Genomic DNA, 23,800 nt, shown 5'->3' with positions numbered 1-23,800 from the left:
TGCCTGAGTTTGACACGTACAAAGATAGCGCATAGGCGTATCCACTGGTGGGTCAACTAGTCCCCTGTCAAGTGTTTGTTTTGTGCATCAACGGTGGCCTGTCCGCTGACTCAGAAACAGTCCAATTGAAAGCAAACACCCTTTCAAAGTTGCGTGTTTTGATGTTTGCTTTCAATTGTCGTGCATAGTTCTATGATCCTCTGCGGTACCGAGCGCGCAGCATTGCATCTTGCTAGGGCACCGCCTTCCTACAGGCAGGTCCGGACTAAAAGCTCAAACTGCGGAGATTTTTTTTTCTACTCTCTAGTTCTCCCCTGGGCCCTCGGATGAAGTTCAGCAGCAGTTTGCTCGGGTAGGTCACGTGTCCCCTCTATGCTGCCGCTGCTCCGAGCGCCTCCTCAGTGCAGCCTACGATGGGGGCTCTTAAGATGTGAGAAGAGAGCGCACACTCGCGAAAAGAGGCAAGTTATGGCTCCTTCATCCCCGGAATACATCCCCTGGACTCTTTCTTCGAGCCACAAGTCCCAGCGCTCATCATCTCCCCATCGACTGCTGAAGTTCAGGTGTTTTTAGGATCTTGAACGCCGGAAAAGCACAAGTTTGCTATAATTGAGCCAATTTATTTGGTCAAAAACTGAAGGTAGCCAATGATGCTGTTGTTTTTGTCAAATTGAAGCAAGTTTACAGTATTTCTTTTCCATATGATCTTGTTAGTGACTTATTTTGATTATTCTTAACAGTGTCAAACCATCTAACACATGTTTGTTTATTGTTTTTTCTATCCCAGGGTTAATTTATCTGGTAGCAGAATGCAACAGATCTGTCAAGTGGAGATAATCGCCCTGTGACATAAGGTAAGGACGCCTTTTACTTCTCTCTACTACATCACAAGTGTTGCAGTTTTGTGCGTTCTTTCACTAAGCCAAAAGCTCCCTCAGCATTTACTACATAATCTCATGAACTAAAAAATGTGGCTTTCTCTCAGTTCTGGACCTCCACTCACAGCAGCAACAAAAAAAAGCAACACATTTGGGACATTTTCACACATTGTATGGCCTACTCCTACAGCAGTGGATTTCAAACTTTCTACACCAAATAGCATTTCTTATGTTTCTTTCCAAATAGACAAAGACTGGACTAAAGCAAACTTGGACTGAATCATGATTCATAATTAAACTGTAAAGCAGATCCAAGCCAAGAAAGGGCAAAACTTTAATAAATAAGGCTACGAAAGCCATGAAATTGTATGAAACAGATGAGTTGTACTCAGTCACATTTACTCTAGTACGTGGACTTGTCTAACTTTCTTCAAGTAACTCTACTAAAGAGTGATATTATCACTTTCCTACAGGCAGGTCTAAAAGCTCAAACTGCAGAGATATGGAAATCTATTACATACATATAATGTATAATATATTTTTCTTTCATATTAATTTTCACATAATTTCCTTTTTCTTTATGATTGACTGAAACATAAATCAGAAGTCAAGTAGCATTTTCCAGAAATACGGTACTTTTTTATTCTTGACCTAGTTGTGGTCACTACTTTTTACTTATACTTCAGTAAAATGATTGATGATTTAACATTACTCTAACATTACTCTTACTTTTGGCTATTCTACCCACCTCTGAAGGCTCCTAAAGCAGTATCTAGGAGGTGGGTAGTACTCAGTTACATTTAATCATCATAATGTTACACTTGTATTGCGGTTTTCAAGCTTGTGTTAAAAAAATAAAACATCAGACTTTTATGCTCAGTTTAACAGTACTCAAGTAAAGTTACACTACTTTGTACCTTTAATTGAGTAATATACTAGTGTAAATGTTGCTCTTACTTGAATAAATGTTTTGGCTTCTCTACCCACATCTCCTACCAGAAGAAGTACAGCCAGTTTGAGAACCAGTGGCTTGCAGCATTGAAATTATTCAGCTTTACATTGTTTTCATCCTCTTTCTCTGTAATATTCATCCATAGAAGTCTAGTATCCTACAACATGATGTTACAACAACTTTTTTACACTTCATGAACTGATACATTCTTATCTCATCTTAAGTGTCAAAATTCCTGTTATAATCCCAAAGGTCAAAACCTCTAATATTGTCTGTGTTATAGTTTATTAGGAAGTTGACAGAATTTGGCCAATGACTGACCTGGGACACTTAGTAATTCTACACATTTACTATATCAGTGAATAAACTCTTCATCTGGCATTGTTTAACTTATACGATCAGCCATCTACTGTATGTCTACACTGTGGTAAATGACTGCCACTGAACGCTCTGATCCTTTAATGTAAGAAAGATCGTTTTCATCTCATCATTGTTTGAGCACATGTAAGGACTAAATACTCCTGGTGCAATAGATGTAGGCTACTATGAGTATCAATGACGGCACACTGTCTATCAGATCTATTACAGTAACAATAGCCTCTTTTCTCTCCAGCAGCTTTGTTTTACACTATGTAAGAACAGCATATTTATGGAGGCGATGCAATCCCAGATGACTTCTGTAGATACAAGGAGAGAAATAGTATTCTAAATATTACAATATTACAGAATTAATCTCAATCAAATCCACTTTGTAATTTTAATGGTTGCAGAATCCAGATTTGAGCACAGGTGTCACCACCTGCATAGCATAGCCAGTGCCTTTTGGACAGCTGCAGGGTCATCAGCCGGGAGCCACCCTTTATAGGTGTTTCACTCCTTTAATCCTGGAACATCTCTGGGTGGTGGAGCAGCAGTAGGGATGTCTCCCCACTGCCCCCTGCAGCTGCCCTAGGACCCGTTTTTTCCCCCACGACTTGTCTTTCCTGCGTAGCCAGAGCCCAAAACTCCCTTGCTCCGCCTCTCCTGCCAGGTCTTTTAATGCCTTAAGCAAGATGGGTCCTCTGATCCCTAACGTCTTGAGGAACCACTGAGTGGAACATCCAGTAAAGCCTCTGCAGCCGACCTCTGCTGGAAAAATGTATGCCTTCCATCCTGCTTCCCGACACTCTGAGGCAAGCTCGGCATACTTCTCCTTTTTCCTCTCAAACGCTGCCTCCATCCCGTCTTCCCATGGTATGGTCAGTTCTCCCATAATGACACACTTGGAGGAGTTCGACCAAAGTACGATGTCTGGACGAAGCGTTGTTATGGCAATGTGCTCAGGAAACTTCAGTTGTCGACCGAGGTCTGCTCTCAGCTCCCATTCCCCTCCTGGTGACAAGAGAGACCTGTCACGAACCAAGCTGCTGAGCGCTTCTCCCCCTTGCCTGATGAACTGGATGGGCTGACATGATGAGGATGTTGGTTTGGCCTTGTTCACTTGGAGCCTGCGCACCTCAATCACTTCAGCCAACTTTCGCAGGACTCTGTCGTGACGCCATCCATACTGACCCTGTGTCAAGGCTGTTTTGCAGCCGGATAGGATGTGATGGAGGCCTAGGTTTTGGTGGCCACAGGGTTGACAAAGCTCTTCTGTGCCATACCACAGATGCAGATTTTGTGGGCTTGGAAGAGTGTCGTATGTAGCCCTAATCTGGAAGCTTAGCCTTGCTTGGGGCAGCTTCCACAGTTCTGCCCAAGTGATGGTCTTTTCCAAAACACCCTCCCATGTCGTCCATTTTCCTTGCACAGACTGGCTCACTGCTTTGAGCTTGTAGCCTTCCTCCTCCTCCTTTGTGACCTCCAGAACAATCATCTTTTTCCGCTCTGTCTCATTGGCTTTTGACCACATCTTGGTGGCTGTTCCCCATCCGAGGCCTGCTCTGCCGTGTTGGACCATTCCCACGACCTCCTGGTGTTTCAGTCGGGTAGCGGCCTGTCCTACTGCCTGTGATGCATCCCATTTTCGTCCAGTGAAAACAACTGGTTTGGCTTTTTTCACGACTGGATCAGCCAAATGACTGACAGTATTTCAGTTTTCTCTCAAAAGTTAATGTTTCTGGAGTTAATTAAAATGTGAAACTATGTCACAAGAAATGAATAAATAAACTGATTCCATAAGTTTTGCATTTATACATCTCCTGACCTAACACATAGTAAAGCATCTCTCCTAAGAAATATTACTGATTGTTCTTTTAGTAAGACAGACGGTTTGTTTACCTGCTTTACTAGTGATTGAAACTAGTAAAGCAGGTAAACAATAGTTTAATCTAAGAAGACAGTATGAGCCTTTTTCAAAGTCTCCTAAGAAATGTTCACTCGTCACCTCTTTAACATGTTGACCCGAAATCGCTTGACTTGGAAAGTTTTATAATGCGCAGCTGTGAAAAAAGCCATGTGCGGCATGCAGGAAGGGGCACGGGGTCCTGGCGGGAGCAGGTGTGGAGGAGTTGGGACGGAGGGAGCAACATCTGGGACTAACTAGTCGAGCGTGTAGATCGGCGCGCTCAGGGTGCACAGCGAGTAATCGTACTTGTCAGAACGCAGGCAAAGAATTCAAGGTTAAGATGATGATTGAAACCAAGTGGTTGTATTTTAAGTGTGATATCTGAGTGTTCTAAGGTTGATTTATGATGACAGAAGCATTAAACAATGAAAGTTAGTAAGAAAGCATCCAAAATCTGTTTGAGTGGCACTGTTGACTGGGTTCTGTTTAGAATGACAATTATGTAAGTTCATACGGCCTGTTAAAACAGATGTGTTGGGTCCCGTCCTCATCATCAGTGTCTTAACTTGTCATTGTAGGTATGAAAGAACAAACATTGAGAACATAGTCTTTGGGTAACTATTGTTTTGTACCACACTATCTCAGGTCGCCTTTGAACAGTGAGTTAAAAGCTTGTAACCAGTTACAGGAGTACCCATAAATTCCCTGAAGCGTTTAGACTCCGGGATGCTGCTCACTTAGCACAACTTGTAGTAGTAAAGCAAGTAGTAAAAATTCCAAAAGAAACGTGGTCAATATTAGCTTCCTCAACTGGCGTTCATGTCCAGTTACAATCTTTTATGAATGTATTTATGCAACCCGCTTTTTATGTTACGTTAAATTCTGATGCTGACTTTTTATCATTGCTGTGATTATTATCAATCTTAACCTGTTACCTGCTGTCCCCCCCGATCAGGGGGCTAGGTTTAGATAAACCGAGGCAAATGTAATGTAAGTTGTGTTTCACTTCACACAGATCTCACACATCATTTTAGAAACTAGAAGGTCTTGGCTTTCAAATGAGGTATCACACTGGTACAGTATCTAGGTTGTAAGCTCTACAGTCAATATGCTTTGAGATTTGGATATAAATGATTGTTAACCCTTACCCTAACCCCAAGGTGGCACTTAACAGGTTAAGAAATCGACACTCTTATATAGTGGCTGTAGCTTTCTGTATCATCGGTAATTAATTCATTTTCCCACACCCCTAAACTCTTATGAAAGTTCACTTAATCATTTGGCAGCACTGGTATAGTTCTGCAGCAGTACACGGTTGTCATTGTTTCATAGTGTTTTATGAACGTATGGATTTTTCTACCAATTCAAAATATATGAATAGGATTTTTGTATGCTGCCGTTGTTACGTAATAAATACGCATAAGTAACCTCTTACCTCCCGCCTTAACGAAGCTCATTTTCTCTAGTTCAGTTTTACCCAAATCCTAAAGCTTTAAGCTTAAGTGTTAACGCCTCATTTGAAAGCAAAGACCTACAAAACTGATCTCCACATTTTTAGTACATTTTTTTAGTACTATTTTTGTTGTGTTGTCATAGTTTTTTTGTGTGTGTGTTTTTGTCATTTTTTGTTGCTTTCTTCAATGCTTTTTTTCCCCTCGCTTTTTGGCACTTTTTGTCACGTTTTTTTTTTATCACTTTTTAGTCGTGTTTTTGACACTTTCCATTCTGTTATTGTTGCTTTTCCGGCACCTTTTTTTTGTTCTCTTTTGTTCTTTTTGTTGCGTTTTTTTGCTTTTTCATCATCACTGGTGGGGGTAAAGAGGTTAAAAGAGGTCTAAAAAACCTCTACTACCAACTACTAGCTGACATTAAAAAAAAACAATAATGACCTACATTCATATCAGTGTCTCCGTCAGCTCTCAACAGGTTTTACAAGCATAAGCCGTTACGTTTATGAATGGCAGTGATGACTGATTTGTTGTTTGTCATTTCATAGTTACATGCTGTTCCCCTGAGGTCAAACAAGTTGGGCTGTCTACTACAGACAACATATGACTTTCAGATGCTTTTAGGTGCCGAAAATGTGCTTGTGTGACCTTTGTAAAATTTTAATGAACTAATGACTTACCTCACGCTGTGCAGGATATGAATACAGCCATATTTCACACCCTGGAGAGCAGAATAATATCCACTTCTACTAGTCTGGTCAAGTCTGAGGCTTTGACCTGCAACAAATCCTGTTGGCTTAGTACTGTGTCATTTGGCCTGTTAACACCCACATCCGGGATTGTTTGAAACTTACATTAAAGTCTGTAGTTGGCTGCAGCAGGCACAATTGGGCTTGACGCCTGCTGCTGGCTTAATAAGCACGTCGTGCCTATTCATCGAGCCTATGCCATTTGATAGTGGAGGAACTGGTTTAGATATTAATTATATTAATGTTATTTGTCCCCATTCCCATCATTTAATGTCACTGCGACCTATACCGTTTTTCTCTTAATACCGATGCTGCATGGTGTTTGATAAACAACAGTCAGGTTTCTATGTCTCCGCCGGTCTGCATCGTGTAGGTAAGAATTTAGATTTTTTAAAAGTCTTTCTGGTTGTCAATGCCATGTTGTGCTCTTCTCTTTGTCTCTAGTTTCTTACTCAGTCCTGATTTAGTTCTGGGTTTAGTCCAAGTCCTAGTTTAGCCCTGGCTCAGACCTGCCACAGGCCTGCCCTGCCATCTCTAATAATTACAAAGGTTTTAGTAGGCCTAAGTTATAGCCTTCCATCGCTTTGACTCTTTTCTTTGAATCGAGTGAATGCTCAAGTATTTCCAGGATTTTGAAAAAGAAATGTGACTCAAACCCGTGAATATTATGAGAAACTATGAAAGAAATAACGATACAGAAAATCCACACATTTATTTTATTCACTATTGTTCTGTTTTATTGACAGTGACATAATCCATAAACCATTTTGACAGTTAACAGGCAGATTCAGCCTTCATTATAAGCTTTTTACAATGTTTGCTACTTGTCACATCAATCGACTTTACGTGAGGGTTTCCAGGTGAGCAGAGCTATGTCGGTATTTGGTGTCTTGGGGTGCGAGGTCTATTTTACGCCTGGCACAGAGGCACGGACCCTCGACGCACTCACAAACCTGAACTCTGAGGACAGCCTTTGAACAGCACATGGGGAAATAGTTTCCTCACAGTACACTGGCCCAATTCATTCACATTTAATCCGCTCTGTTCTCCCTGACAGCTTTGGTCCCGACTCCTTATGTATTTCTAAGTCACGCCGAGATGCAGCTTTTGGCACTTTAAAACATGCGCTCCTATCCTTATACTTTTTACCTGAATCATTTGCCATCAAAAAACGTTCACTCTTATTTTCTTAAACGGTTTTCATGAAGGGCCAGTAAATGCACATATTTTTCTTCTTCCAGGCTAAGTCAGACTGCAAAAACAGCCCAAACAATCCCAAATTATATGTTCCAGTCGACTAAATATTACCTGTAACCCTCAATTTGTATTTGACAGAGAACTGACACATTCAATCAAAATTAATCCACACATTCCTTTCTCGTACTTTTTTTTTAAGCCATGCCTTCTGATGCAGATTTGGCCCATTCACACTGTCACTGTATTATCTCTGGACTGTGCCACTGAGCTGATAGCTGTGGAGCATTTGTGTCTGTTGCTCCGCTGAGGGCAGCAGATCACCGATAAAATGAGAGCGGAGAGTGCAATCTGACTACTGTAAACTGTGTGTAAACCCTTTTCAGCAGGGATTAGTTTATTGTAGGGCTGCACAGGAAATGCATCTAATGGCTTTTTTTCTCCCGCATACAGGGATTGTGATTGCCATTGGATTTGCAATTTATGTTTTATTATGTGAACAGATAAACTAAAACATTGATCACATTTATCTAGCGTTCGCAGCTTTTTATAGATAGTAAGATTTAATGCATGAATATTCTGTGTACTGCCTAAATGATTGCAAGCACAAGATGTCAAATAAATACTTTATTGTAATAGTCTTCTCCAGTCCAAAAACTAGACTTCTTGGTGTTAAGACTAATCACAGTTGTGTAGCAAAAGAAAGTTTCATGTCGAGTTTCTAGTGACCAAAGCTGCATTACCCTCAGAGGTAGAGCCTGGAATCCCAGGTAAAGCAAAGTAATTAGAACTCAAACATGGGCCATGCAGGTGTCAAAGGCACCTGTATTTGCGCAAATATTTAATGCCGTAAAATCACACAATTTTTATATTCATAAAGTGGATCTTTTCCCACAAAACAAGCAACACGAGGTCACTGCATGTGAGAGGTTCCTCCGCTGTCCTCCATGGGCTACGATGGACATGTGATTTACCTAGAATAGAAAACGGAGGTGTGACAAAAGCATGCATGAATAATAGTATTTTAACACTACTCGCTATGAACGTTTTTTTACTGAAAGGCCAGACATCAAAGTTGTCATGTGACCGCTTTTGTGCTTCTTCAGCTACTAGGGGCTGGCCATGAACCTGTTCAGGAAAAACGCCATGAGCACTAAGAAGGAGAAGGTGGTTCAGTATGAGGACCCTCCAGATGGAGGCTGGGGATGGCTCGTGGTCCTGCACTGCTTCTTGGTCTGTGTTTTGTGTCTGTCCATTTGCTGATTAGATCAAACTTGGTCTTTAAACTGACTGTGTGGCTTATCTCACAATACAGGTGAATGTTCTTGTTATGGGAACACTGAAGAGCTTTGGGATCTTCTTTGTGGCATTTCAAGATGAGTTTGGAGGCTCCTCAGAGAGCATCAGTTGGATTGGTTCCATCATGTCCAGCCTGCGACTGTCTGGAGGTAAATCTACGCTTTATTTCAGTATTTATTTGCAGAATGCAGCATTTTGATTTTTGTTTCATGTAATTTAAATAATCTTTCTATACTCTCCCCTTTAGCACCCATTGCGTCTGTGGCCTGTGCCAAGGTGGGGACCAGGGTAACCTCTATCGTTGGAGCATTTCTGGTCAGTGGGGGCTTCCTCCTGAGTATCTTTGCCAACAGCGTCGTGTACCTCTACATCAGCATGGGAGTTGTTGTTGGTGAGTTGAAAAACATAAAAGATGGCACTTTTTATTGATGCTGTTGTAATGCTGTAGTAATACTTTTACTGTTGTAGGAATGGGCTTTGCACTACTCTACCAGTCCTTCTCAGTGGTCACAGCAATGTACTTCAAGAAGCGGTTGGCAACGGCATATGCTATTGGCCGGTCAGGGATGGGTCTGACATTTGCTCTGGCTCCTTTCACACAGCTGCTTTTAGACCAGTATGCTTGGCAAGGTATCACATCTGATGGCTATGTCATTGACATAATGCATGAATGTTGTATATGTTGCATATGAATGTTAGCTGTGTTCATCCCACAGGAGCATTACTAATCCTAGGGGGACTGATGCTGAACCTGGTGGCTTCTGGGATGTTACTGAGGCCCATCAAAGTGAAGCCAGCTGCCGTCCCCAGCTCCACATCCACAGTCCAAAGGAGCCCCGCTGTGTCTCTCCGAAGCGCAGAGGATAAAGGCTGTTCTAAAACCTGCATGAACGGATCCTTATCCAACGGTGTGGCCTCAAACAGGAACTGCTCAAACAGCATCTCCTCAAATGGTATGTCCTCCAACGGCATCTCCAAATGCCCCCCACCTCCCCCCTGTCCCACCACAGACTGTGAGAAACAGGGCCCTCCTGACCAGGTGAACCCTGAGCTGACTCGACTGGTCCTGAATGGAATGAATGGGTACGAGCCGCATCAGGAGAAGTGCTCTCCTCAGAACACCTCTGAACTCAACGGCAGCCTGAACGGGTCGACAATAGTTGGATTATCTTCACATGCAAGTACACCCACAGAGGCGTCTACCACAGGAGCCAAAGTACTGGACTGGTCACTATTAAAAGATCCGTTCTTCTGCATCTACACCTGGTCCTTAGTCTTCAGTCAGCTGGCCTATTTCATCCCCTATTTCCACTTATCAGCACGCGCCAGGAATCTGGGCATTGACGCCATGGATGCTTCATTCATCATCTCCGTTGCAGGTGAGCCACACAGTCAACATTCATAGCTACACTTGCATTTGATAAAGAACAAATATTTAGCCATTTCAAACATACTTCACTCTCTGAACGTGAAGTGTTATGCACTCACCGCTGTGTGCCAACAGAGCAGGGTTTCTGTGCAGAGACAGTGGCCGAGAGAGGTCCTTGAGACCCTCGAGACTACAAGCCATGCAAAAAGTCCTCAACTTCTCGGCATTAATAATTTGTGAGCTGCTCAGACTGCAGTCTTATGTAATGAATGTGCTGCTTACATAAATGTTGAACTTTGATCCACTGGTCAGAGCGAGTGAGTTTAGCTGCATGCCACCAATGAGGCCACTCAAATGAAAAAAGAAAACATTTCGACCACATGTGCATTAAGTGTGTGCGAACACGTGTTGAGGAACTCAAAAGCTACAAACATCAACAGGAAGTTAGGTGAACGTCTACAAAACAGCCTCATCTGAGAATAAATTTCATATAGAACGACTTAAAACTATATGACAATTGTTTTTAGTTATACAGACTCATCTTTGATTCTAAAAGCCAACTGTACATAATCGAGACATGATTTTTATTACACAAAAATAAACACAATTTATTCTGAATGGTGCCCTTGCACGTCTAGGTAAAGCCTCATGGTGCTATATATAAGGATATTCTATATGTGCACTCGACACAGTCCCATTGACAGTGGGGTGTCAATGGGACTAAGCCAGTTTTAATTCAGACATGCTGGTGTTGTCATGTGAGCTTTCAAAAGACAAAAAAGAGAAAAAGGGCTGTAGACACAGGGGGCAGCTCCAGCACAAAGTTCCTCTCCAGTGCCCTGCTGTGCACCCTCTCTAGCTGGCGAGCTCTCATCATTGAGGCCCTTGTGTGTCACTGATGGAGGCAGGCTGCTATCGTTGGGGCGGCCTCTTCCTAAAGCCACATCTACTCAATGTGAAACCACCACTGTCACTAAGCAACCGACACCATGTTTTATTGCGACACCAAGAAAAAAGGATCCCAGTTTGTGAAAGTTAAGCTCTGAGAGTTGTATTATGAATAATGAATGAGATAACTAAGTAGTATTGGAAAATTCAGTGTGGCATAGCTCTACATTTATAACCAGCTCTACTCCTCACGGTAAACAATATAAGAAATACATTCTCACAATATTCAGTATTGGTCTAAAACACCAACTGTTTTGTTACACAGGCGATGATTTGGTCTGAAAATGTTATGGACTGGGACAAGAGTTGTTTGACTTTGCAATTACACTTACTATGCTTTATTTGTCATTGTAAAAGTGTACAACGAGATAGTGTTCAGGTGTTAGTCCTGAGCTGCTGCCACTGAGCCAAGCTGCCTCTGTGGGCCAACCTGCTAGCATGTTTTTAGAGGTCGGGGAAACTGTAGCACCCAGAGGAAACCTGTCTGGCTGCCTTCAGTCTCCTCTGATCCTCTGAAACGGTGCAGAGCCTCCTGCGTTTGTCCCTATTTCAGAGTGTGGTGTCCTGCACTAGTCAGCTCCACCTCCTTCCACGTCCTCCTGCGCAGCTCCCTCCGTTCCACAGCAGTCTGTCTGTCACCTCCTCCTCGTTTGTCTCTTTCTTGTTTCCTGTAGCACCAATTGTGACACCTCCTCCGTGCAGCAGGTGTGGGGGCTCTTGGTGCCTCTTCAGTGTGTCAGAAAAATAAATGTGTAGGTCTCAAATGTCTTTGGCTCATAAGCTAGCTGTTTGTTTACTTTAAATAAGCTGCCCTTGCCAGGACCACCATGGGCTCTTTGCAGCAAAAAAAAATCCACCGAACCCCACAAAAACATGGCAAAGACGTACAAAATCACCCAGTAATACTATGTGGAACACATAAAGGCAAGGCAACTTTATTTATACCGCGCATTTCGTACACAAGGCAACTCAATGCAACACAGATGCAGTTCGCAGAAAAAGGCCAAAAAAACACAGCTCAACCAAGAGAGAAGGAGGTTGCTGCTTGTTTGCACGTAGCCATGATGCCATAGTATATTACATAATGAGAATTGTAGTATATATTATTCTAGTATATTATAGTTTATAGTAATATTATTTTATGCGGCACGGTAGCGCAGCGGTTAGCGCTCGTGCTTCACAGCTTGAGGTTTGATTCCCACCTGGACAAGGCCTTTCTGTGTGGAGCTTGCATGCTCTCCCCGTGTCAGCCAGGTGATTCTCACCATCAGCCTGGCTCCACATCTGGAGATTGGTCCGGGCGCAGTACTGCCACTGCCCACTGCTCCTTACACGTCATCCCAACGGCGTCGGAGCTGGGTCAAATGCAGAGGACAAATTTCGTTGTACATTTGTTGTATAATGACAAATAAACCACCTTTACCTTTTGATTAAACAAAACATCATCGCCTTATGTTTTTCGGGGTTTTTTTGTTTCATTTAATTTTTTGTCCAGCCCTAGTGGTCCTGTTGGGATTACCAGCAAATCCAATAGAGACTTTTGTGATTTCTTATCGATCACTTCTCTGGTAGTGATGATTTGAAACACGTGTAGGTCAAGCTCATATTTGTGCACTATTGTTGACTCAGTGTGCTACCTATAGATGCACATTTGAAAGTGGTTGGGCTGTGCTGCAGGGACAGCTGCAGACTCGGATGAACCTGCTGAGTTTAAACACATAAACAGAGTGTATTGAGGCACCACAGGCCACAGTCGCGGGTCGGGCCTGGAGCACAGACAAACACTGCACAGCTGAACCTCAGTCGGAGGAATTGTCCCGCTGTATTACATAAGACATGCAGAGGTGCTGACCAAAGCCAAGACCAGACATTATTTCATCATATGTAAAATAAACTGAAATCAAGAGCTGCACAATTAATGCTATCTGAATTGAAGTTGTAACTTGAATTGTTACAATTTGCAAATCAATGAAGCAGCACAATATTGTTTGCAAATAACTTACACAATACGAGATGAGATTTTGACATATTTTGTCAAAATAAATATAAAGATGAATTATTTCCTTTTACTGAACAGTTGAACAAAATGAAAATGTATTGTAAAGTGGAAAACCAATATGTTATGTAAACATTGGTGGGTAACTGTTAACTAAATAATAATTTAAGTACCTTTAAGCCTGTACAATGAGTATATTGGATGCAGTGCGGTAAAATAAAGGAAAAAATCCACAATATTCATCTACTTGACATTTGATCTTGGAAAGCCATCCTGTCTGGGCATTTTAACGTTTGCATCCTGTTAACCCTGTTATATACTGCTCACAAAAAACTTAGGGCACACTCAAAAAACACAATGTAACTCCAAGTCAGTCAAATTTCTGGGATATCAGACTGTCCAGTTAGGAAGCCACGCTTATTGTGAATCAGTTTCACTTGGTGTTGTGGAAATTAAACAGACAACAGGTGGAAATGAGAGGCAATTAGCAAGATCACTCCAAAAGAGGAATGGTTTTGCAGGTGGTGACCACAGACCATTTCCCTGTCTTCATCCTTTGTACCGTATTTTTGGAACACTTTTGCATTTGTCCAATGTTCTCACCACTAGAGGTATCATGAGGAGCATCTACAACCCACAGAAGTTGCTCAGGGAGTGATGCTCATCCAAAATGGCACGTCCATTCGTGCTGTGGCAAGAAGGTTTGCTGTGTCTCCCAGCGCAGTGTCCAGAGCATGGAGGAGATACCAGGAGACAGGCCAGTACACCAGGAGACCTGGGGGGGGGGGCGACCGAGGTCAATAACCCAGCAGCAGGACCGCTATCTGCTCATTTGTGCACGGAGAAACAGGAGAAGCACTGCCCGAGCCCTACAAAATGACATCCAGAGGGCCACAAATGTGCATGTTGGTCCTCAAAAAAAACGGTCAGAAACCGACTCCATGAGGGTGATATGAGGGCCCGACGTCCACAAGTTGGGCCGGTGCTTATTGCCAAACACCGTGCAGCACGATTGGCATTTGCCCGAGAACACAGCGATTGGCAGATTGGCCAATGGTGCCCTGTGCTCTTCACGGATGAGAGCAGGTTCACCCTGAGCACATGTGACAGACGTGACAGAGTCTGGAGACGCCCTGGAGAACGTTCTGCTGCTGCAACATCATCCAGCATGACCGGTTTGGTGGTGGGTTAGTGATGGTCTGGGGAGGCATTTCATTGGAGGCCGCACAGCCCTCCATGTGCGAGCCAGAGGTTCCCTGACTGGCATTGGGGACCGGGATGAGATCCTCAGACCTATTGTAAGACCATATGCTGGTGCTGTGGGCCCTGGGTTCCTTCTGATGCCTGATAATGCCAGGCCACATGTGGCAAGAGTGTGTCAGCAGGTCCTGCATGATGAAGGTATTGATGTTATGGACTGGCCTGCCCGTTCCCCAGACTTAAATCCAATAGAGCACATCTGGGACATCATGTCTCGGTCCATCCATCAACGCCACGTCGCACCACAGACTGTCCAGGAGCGGACTGATGCTCTAATCCAGGTCTGGGAGGAGATCCCTCAGGAGGACATCCGTGGTGTCATCAGGAGCATGCCCAGGCGTTGTAGGGAGTGCATTCAGGCACGTGGAGGCCACACACACGACTGAGGATGATACAGACTCGTTTTGAGGAATTTCTACAGAATTTGGATCAACCAGTGACCTGATTTGTCACTTTGATTTTGACTATAATTTTGGATCCAGACCTCCAGGGGCTGAGAATTTGATTTTTGATCATTCTTATGTTATTTTGTTCTCAACACATTGCCCTACACTATGAATAAAGATTTTCATCCGAAAAATCGAATTGATTGACATCTAGGATGTGTTTTTTGAGTGTGCCCTAAGTTTTTGTGAGCAGTGTAGTTTATTTTATTTTTTCAGTCCTAAGATATTTATAGCCTACAAATACTGAATGGCCAAACAACAAAATATTGGCAATATGACTTGAAAAATAACCAGTGAGATAAGTCACAAGCAACAATAGGCTTGTTAAAAATCGTACTTAATTTCCATGACATTTTTTCCACCAACATTCCTGCTGTTTTAGGGGCTGTGCTCAGATGAATGTGCAGTGATGGATAATTAATACTTACCTGTTAGTTGGTCACAAAAGGACACCAGTCTTTGGATAAAAATAGTAGCAGACCAGTCTCCTGCAGTGTCTAAATTTAGCCTATGTGCTTTTGTTTTTTGGTGCAAAGGCTGAAGGGATGGGTGACAGTGCGCTGCCTAGAACCAGTTTGTTTCATTGATCCGAGGCTCAGTGTTGCATGCCTGGAGCTATTCCTGCAGCAGTCAATAGAGCGCTGCAGTTTCCGCATCGCCTCTCACATTCCTGTTGACCTCAGCAGAGAAAGCAGCATACTCTATGTGCACTGCTCCGTCGTCTCACCGACTGCAATGGGACGCATGATGGGGAGGGCTGGGATCTTGAACTAAAGACCAGACTACACCTGTTTTTTAGATGAAGAAGAGTTTGCATGCACATTGGGGTAGCATGATCTCAAACTGACATTAAATGAGTGTCCCAGGCTCAAAGTGTGTCTCCTGGGGGGCAACGCTACCATTGACTTTCTGTGACTTTGACTCTTAATGTGAACCATCACTGCCAGTTCAGCCATTCTGTCCTTTGCCATGTCATTAGTAAGTAACATGGAAACACAGAGTGGGATGAGAATAATGTCAATAATTTATGTTAAGAACCCAATATAATTGCTCAAATCAAGTGCGCTCTTGACATGTTCCTACTTGTGTACTTTCAGGTTGTTATGTAGACTAGCCACAGGACATCGCAGTCCCCAGAGCAGATGTTTCAACCCGTGCTCCACACCTTTATTTAGGCTTAAAACCTTAAAACCAGCTCTTTCCCGCAATAATAATATTTGCTGCTCTAGATTTATAATCACCAACCAGTCTCTGTGTAGCATTGTGCAGACATACAGTCCATTAAGCTCAGTCATCCTCATGGCGCTATGGCACAGTGGTTAGTGCTCACAGCTAGAAGGTCTCGGGTTTGCCTCCCAGGTCAGATGAGGCCTTTCTTTGCATATTCGAGGCTGTGCAAGTAATGGTGACCCCAGAAAATGCTACAATAGGCCATTGGAACCACCAAAATGATTGTATTGCTATTGTTTGTAATGAATAGTTATATTACTGTAGTTCTTACGTCTAGTTTCTGAACATGCCGTTGGAAAATTTAAGGAATCTTCATTTAAAGATGAGGTGGCACTGTGCAGACGCTCACAGTTTTTTTGGAACCAGCCAAACTCCATTACCAGAGCAGCCTCCTGTAACAACCTGAATATTTCATTGTGCTCGCTCCCACTGTGACTTCAGACCCTTCCTGCTGCATTTGCGAAGCTGCTCACAGACCGACAGAAGAACTTTGCAATTCTCCATTTCAATCTTAAAACTGAAATAAAAGATACCATTCAGTCATTATGCTAGTTTGTACTTACAAAACCCTATAAACTGTATTTAAAGAAAGGCTGCTCAAGACTAAAGTGCAGGTTGCTTTGTTATTGGACAATCCAGTCTTGTTTGGATCCACTCTTACTTACTTATGAACAACCAGTAAGAGCGGTTTAGAGAGGGCTGAGTTTTGATCAACTTACAATTGACAAAGATAACAAACATAGGCCAAAAATGTCTACGTTTAAGGTGTGTTTAACAAGAAAGACCTGTTTGTGGATTAGATTGGCATCATAATCCAGGTGTTTTGTAGGTATCACGGAGACCATTGCTCAGCTGGCTTCGGGCTGGGTCGCTGACAAAAACCTGTTACACAAGTACCACTACCACAAGGCCTACCTGATCCTCTGCGGCGTGGTCAACCTGCTGTCGCCCCTGGCAACCTCCTACATCCTGCTCATGGTCTATGCAGTCTTCTTCGCCATCTTCTGTGGGGGATACATGGCTCTGCTGCTGCCTGTCTTGGTAAGACTCCTCTTTACGCAGTAGTATTAGCAGTCTGTGTGTATGAAATACTGCAGTTGTTGGAGTTTGTGTTGTGCACACTTGAATAATTGCACTCCATCAAGCAAGAAACATTTTTTTTTTTTGCCAAATCAAATATGGAGACCCCTTTTGTGTTGACTGCTTATTTGTCAATACCTTAGTTTGTATTTGCTTTTGATTATAATACAGTATCACTTCACTGAAAGGTAGGCTTTGGTTTGGTAGGGATATCCAATACCACAAAAAGAATTATGCACCTATAAAGGTGTGGGTACTGTTACATTAAACAATACTTACGTTTACGATACCAATACCTGTACCAATACCAATACTTTTTTCCTATAAATATACACAAATACTTGTCATCTAGAATTTATTCCATAAAAGATTATTTGTTTTAAAATTGTATAATTTATTTCAGCTGAAACAACCAAGTCACTTTCTTTAATGCTGTCCCTGGACCAACTGTCATCAAAACTTGGTCTCTAAAGATTTAATTTTTTTTTTGGAACCTGCTTTTATTTTATTTTTCTATACTATACTGGTATTGTTCAACAGTGTTTACCAACGTTGACCTATGTTTGGTGTGTCGCATATTTGTCATTGTAAGAAAACAGTGGGGACTCAAGCAGAGCAGCAGACATTCAGGGCTTCCTCAGATCTTGATCTATGGGGTTAGGACTCAAATTGACGCTCCAAATATTTCTAAAAAGACAAAAAAGGTCCAAACTAGGTTGATAGAATTATAATGTAGGGATGGACGTTAATGTTATTTATATTGACCACGTTTCTACAATTTTGTTATCAACAGTTGAAAAAAACAATAGAGATGAGTGTTGCCTATATCGATGTCTGATGTGGAAGCACAGAATAGAATAGTGGAATCTAAACAGAACAAAACAACAAAACAAAGCAAAAAATCTTTGAGGAACATTTACGACAAATCACCTGAAGCACCTGTGTCACATCATGAGAAAGTGTTTCCAAACCAACACCTCTTTGCTCCACTCCTGTCAGGTAGAAGGTGGGAAGCCCTTAAGTCATGACAGCAAAACAGAGGTGAAACTGGTTTTGTTCTGTAGGGGCAAATTAACTCATTTACCTCCCTTCCTCCAGCCAGTTTTTGGGACACAATTTTCTTTTAAAGTTTAAATAGAGTTATTCATTCAACAATGGCAATTAAAATGTAAACACGATTATGTGGCATGCCTGTCAGTCTTTGGACCAATGCCATGACCTCAGTGTATAGCCCTGGTGCACATGTCTGTCCTTGCATTGAATAGGGATTATTTTTAGTTTGCGTGTGGTGGGACACAGGTACAGTTGAGGAGCTTTCATTACATCACCCAGTCACACACGGCAGAGAAAGGTATCCTCTGAACAGACCATTGTAGAGTCTTCTCAACATCCGTTTATGGGTGTGATCGTGAATTACTTCAGCACATATCCAGTGTCTTGAGGTCATATCTCCTGTAGACAAACTAAGGCTGGAGTGCAGTGATCTCAAAGGTCAGGATGTGCCTCTGGCTCAAACGGCGACACGACGATCATGTATTTTCAGCTGGACAAACCAGATCCAGCCAGTGTCAGGCACACGGCACACATGAACCCTCTCAATACAAACTCATGACATCATGTCATGACAGATCAGCCAGAATAACTTTTACTTCAACCTGTGTTTGAAAAACAAATCCAGGTTCAATATGTTTATACAAATTAGAAATGATTGTGTAATTTACAGTTTATAGCAGGTGAAAACATTGAGGCAGGAATGTTGAAATGTTAAATGAATGATTTTGAGTGCTATTACAAGCTTTCTGGAGTTTGTTCTGACATTAGCATAATAGATATGTTTTAGGTGACTATTCCTATTATTCTTGTTTATTATTACAGGAACACTGATCTCAGCCCAGATCATTTTTATCTGGTTTCTGTCTTGCAGGTGGACCTGGTGGGAGCTGACAAACTCAATAATTCTATGGGTTTCTCCATGTTCTTTGTTGGACTGGGCTGCCTCACAGGGCCTCCTTTAGCAGGTGAGTGACAGGAGGGAAACATCAGTTTTACATGGTGTACGTCCAATATTACGTGGTGTACAATTATATTGCAGCCATAACTTACTTGGAAATTATTTGTGATTTCCAGGTAAGGTTGGACTTTGCAGCCTTAGGTTGCGTGTTTGAGTAATCTATTAAAGGGGCCCATTTGTTTTGTTTTGATCATTCATTTCTTTTTGTGCTGCAGCACTGTAGTCTTGGGCCCCCAGATTCCATGCACAGTTTTAACACGTCTGTGATATGTGAAAAATGCTACAGAGAGGAGAAAAACAAGCTTTCGTTAGGTGCAGCCCAAAGGTTACTGGGTCACATTTCACTCCCTCTTCCCATTAGCAAGTCAGTTTGACTGAGAAAAACACAGATTAGTTCCAGACAAATTAAAGACAGGTTATGACAAGACAAACAAACCTCACCTTGTAACAGAAAGATTGATGGGCAGGTGAAGGCAAGAAAACTTGCTACATGCTGTTGTTTGTTTCAGACAAGATACGCCCCACTAAAAACACAGGGGAAACTTAACAGACCAGTTACTACTATGATAAATAATCGTTGCTTTTTTGTAAGCTGGTTTTAGTTCTGCTGAGAAAAAATGCATACAACGGTTTAATGTGTGATGTTTGAATAATGACGCTTGTTTTTATATTCAAGCAGTCGAAGTAAAAGATCATAATATTTTTTAGCAGTGGTCAATGTTTTTTTTTACAGGTACTTCCTAACGCAAGACTTGATGCAATATTTTGTTTCTGCAGAGGGCTTTCCTGGAAATGTGTGCTCTTTCTCAGCAGCATTTGGCCCCACTTAACATATTTGTGGTTGGGGCTCCCCTGAACCTCTTGACTAGGTCCTTTATGACCAGGATTAGGCAATCTAAAGACTGGAGGATTTTGTTGAAACATGACCAAAAAGCCACTTTAGGATGGTATGGAAAGAGCGTGGCGGTCTGTTTACGTTCCCCTCGATTGGTGTCAGAAAGATGTAAAGTTAAACTGTGTTTGGGTGGAATGAGGACACAGGCTGAAATTGACTTTGTTCATATACACTCAAATTCTCCCCCACTGTCAAAGACTGTTTGAGCTACCTGGCCCAAGTGGCGCAGACTGTCACTCAATGACTATCTCAATCTGAATGCCCGCCCACCCTTTTATGCAATACTATACATTTCTGATACAGGGGAAAATGAAGTCTGCGGGGTTAAAACATATCTTGAAAACATATGTTGGAAAATCTCCACTTAGTCTTTTCTACACTGCAGAACCACAAAGCCCATCCATGCACAGCACAATACAGACTCAGAAGTTTTAAATTACATCCAGCAGACTATAAATATATAAACAAAACAAAAATGAACATGAAGGGGGCTTCTTGTGTACTGGTGAATTCATGCTAGAGTAGTTTAGTATCATGGTGATCAATTAGTACAAGTCACAAAGGGGTTGGGCAGACTCACTGTCCCAGGTTTGCTGAGTAATGCTGATAGAGATAGTATCATGAATGGGATGGAAAGTGCCATATTGAGTCTGTTATCCTGTTTTCCAGGATTCCTGTATGACTACACACAGACATACGACTGCTCTTTCTACCTGGCCGGCCTGTGTTACCTACTCTCCTCTGTGTCTCTCTTCCTGGAGCCCCTCGCCCAGCGCTGGAAAACCCGGAGGATAGTCCAGACCCCAAAACCTGAGAGCAGCAGCTGTAGGACCAACGGCTGCTTCAGTCCGGACCGGCTGCAGAACGGGGCTGTGTAGATCTCTGAAAACCAGGGAATGCCTTTGATTTGGAACCAGCTCAGACCTCTCCTTTGGCATGAGGACTTGAAACTTGAATGTTGCTCAGTTGTAAGGTCAAAGCTGGAGCAGACCCCTCAGTGATGCTCAAAATGAACACACAATGAGACTCTACTGGCATGATTGTTTTGATTATACTCTACATAATGGGGCATTACAGCACAAGTGTCTGGGTTGAACTCTAAAAGCCAAACATTTTTGCAAGGGTCTACTCTCTATGAACTTTGTAGTTCATTTATTCTCAAAGGCACATGGATGGAAATATTTTTTACATCAGCACAATTTGACGGCTGTCACTAAGCTGCAAGTGGGTAACATACAATAACCTGTACGCACATTATATGGCTGATGACTAGCTATGCATTTTAACCTCAGATAGCACACGTTTTTGAAAGCCTGTGCTTATGCACCTTGGGCCACCTTTGATAATGCTGCATGCTCTGTCACTCTGCTAGTAGTGAATACATAGAGTGTTGTAATTTGCAAAAGCCAAAAAGTTGCCTCATTGCTCGAAAATGAGGCATATACTGTAAGCATTTATGACACTTGCGATGATGAACCTCAGTAACACTGAAGACATAGAGGTTATCATGTGACATGGTATTGGTTTATCAGTGGTACGCGACGCACAACTGCACATTTGGCCATTTGCATTCATGACATTTTATCTAACACCAGTGGCCAACAACCAGCTTAATGTTTTTTTTCTGTCTTTACAACAAAAAAATGTTTTTTGCTAATCTGAACATTAGTAGTTTCCTCTATGGTGCACTGACTAGACTGGACTTCTTTGTGGTGAACTGTTGCACAGCCTCCTCAGTGCCTGCAGGCAGCCATCAAGTGGCTGAGTGACGCATATTATGTTGTATATTACTTAAGGTTGATTTCTTTTTCCTTTTTTTTTTTTTTAAAGGAGTAAATGTTTTGTTTTGTTTATCACCACTGTTTGCCTTAAAAAAGTACTGGATTGTATATTTTTTGAATTTCCTGTGATGTCAGCCAAAGACACGTTAGATCTGTTTTAAGTTTACCTTTGCCTAATTTTTGAAATATAGTTGCTAACCATGTCAAGTCTGTGACACAAACCCTCTTGCCCTGAGAGATAAGAGTAACACAAGGCCAACTGTTTTACGACAGCGCCCTCTTGTGGCCTCAATGGACTTGTACACAAAGAATGTGGTTTAAATTAGCACCATATTGTTTCCCCTCCGCTCATATTGACCAGGATTCTGTACATTGTTTCAACGGGGTCATGCAGCACAAGAGCTCTTTTGGCTCGACCGTTTAATTTGTTGATTGACATTAAGGGCCATGGAATATTTTTGTAACAGATACGATTTCTGAAACCTTTATTATGCTTTAAAACTTTGCCTTGTTTGGGGATCTTTTGTCAGTCTTTTGGTTAAAGTGGTATAGAAGCAATACTACAGCAAGGGCCTCTCTTTGTGAATGATCACTATTTTTGCTGTAGAAGTTGCACCTCCGAATTAAAGCAATATTTCGTTACCGCTTTGTATGTGTTACAGTTTAGAGATTATTTTCAACCAATCAAAGGCCTCCCGTTCCCATAGTTTATATAACAGTGCATTGTCAGCTATAATAAACTGACTTGTTTCTCAATGTCTGGTCATGAGCCCTTTCATTTCTTAACCCTGATTTCTAAAGACAACGCACACACACTTGTTCTTTTTCCACATTTATTAGATCAAGGAAACATTGCACAAATAATAACAAATAATGAATCCAATCCATGCAGTTATCAGTTACATGCACTTAGATAATTGTTAAAGTAAGTACTGACTTTTACTTACATTCAGCGAAGCATCTGCAGACAGACCACAGTCGAACACAGGCCGAAGGGAAACTGAAATAGAAAAATATTGATAGTTATAAATTGGTTGAAATCACATTCAAATGATAAATACATTGTTAGCTTGGGGTCGTAGTAAAGAGGTCTCTTCACATCATGTGGTCTCTCTGCTCCGGCTGAAGCAATGCCCAATCTGTTAATTAAAGGTAAAGACATGGTAATTACATTAGGACAACCTGGATAACTCAGTTTAGACAGAAAGTGCGTTTTTTCTTTTTAATAATCTCGTAGGGATTAGGTTGGTCATGTCATTTGACCTAGTTTAACAAAAATGTAATTAAGAAATACAAGACGTGCAATGTTTCAGACAGTGGGTCCTGAACAAATGGTGGTATATTTTATTTTACAGTTTTATTATTTATTTTTTACACCTTGGGCCTATTATTATTTCATCTTTATGCAAATACAGTAAAGTTCTGTGTTTGAGGCCATTGCTCAGTACATCATTAGTCATGGTTTAGACCCAAATCTATTCCAGTGCAATATCTGTAAAAATTACATTTCTGACTAATCCCATTTTGGTGACTGACTGGCTGGCTGGTTCTCACTTATATATAAAAAATATCTATTTTTTCCTCAAGTTCCTAAATGTTTTGTTTGTTCAATTAACATCAATACTAAACCATTAAACAGACTTTTACACTCAGTACTTAAACAGTATTTTACTTCCAAGTATTTTCTTTTTGCTACTTCTTACTGACTTATTCCTTTTTTTTTTAAGTTACTCCTACTTGAGTAAATATGTTTTGCTACTCTACCCACCTGTTGTTTTGTCTTGGGCTCTAAAGTCATTTCTGGAGTAATACTTGACAGGTTAGAGACAAAGTGCAGTATGTGCTGGTGGGAGGTTAATGTCAATTAAACATTGTTCAGTGGATATGAGATATTGACATGATCTCTGAGAGATTAGCATTCTTGCCTCACAGCAGAAGGTCCCTGGTTCAGGTCAGGTGGTGCACGTCTGTGTGGAGTTTACATGTTTTACCCATGTC

At 41.8% G+C, this 23,800-nt stretch overlaps 1 protein-coding gene across 2 annotated transcripts; it reads left to right on the top strand.

Moving 5' to 3' along the window:
* Nucleotides 1-329: 329 nt before the first annotated feature.
* Nucleotides 330-23,484, top strand: slc16a4 (solute carrier family 16 member 4). Of its 2 annotated transcripts, none has more exons than XM_079559112.1 (10): nt 330-640; nt 788-854; nt 8,594-8,720; nt 8,803-8,935; nt 9,034-9,177; nt 9,255-9,416; nt 9,503-10,165; nt 16,865-17,076; nt 19,040-19,133; nt 20,691-23,484. In XM_079559112.1, exons 3-10 carry the CDS (start codon nt 8,610-8,612, stop codon nt 20,897-20,899), a joined length of 1,728 nt encoding a protein of 575 aa, XP_079415238.1. In that variant the 5' UTR covers nt 330-640; nt 788-854; nt 8,594-8,609; the 3' UTR covers nt 20,900-23,484. The 2 variants fall into 2 exon arrangements, with proteins under 2 accessions (XP_079415238.1, XP_079415239.1); XM_079559113.1 differs by having other exon boundaries at nt 370-461.
* Nucleotides 23,485-23,800: the final 316 nt, after the last annotated feature.

This window comes from Gobius niger (assembly GCF_951799975.1).
Source record: "Gobius niger genome assembly, chromosome: 6".
NCBI lineage: Eukaryota > Metazoa > Chordata > Actinopteri > Gobiiformes > Gobiidae > Gobius > Gobius niger.
Note: the sequence above shows the minus strand (reverse complement) of the source record. Positions and strands in the feature narration are given on the sequence as shown.

Coding starts and splice junctions, on each gene's coding strand:
- slc16a4 (XM_079559112.1), top strand. CDS start 8,610: ATGAACCTGTTCAGGAAAAACGCCATGAGCACTAAGAAGGAGAAGGTG. Junction 9,178..9,254: donor CAGCATGGGAGTTGTTGTTG/GTGAGTTGAAAA, acceptor TTACTGTTGTAG/GAATGGGCTTTGCACTACTC. Junction 19,134..20,690: donor CACAGGGCCTCCTTTAGCAG/GTGAGTGACAGG, acceptor CCTGTTTTCCAG/GATTCCTGTATGACTACACA.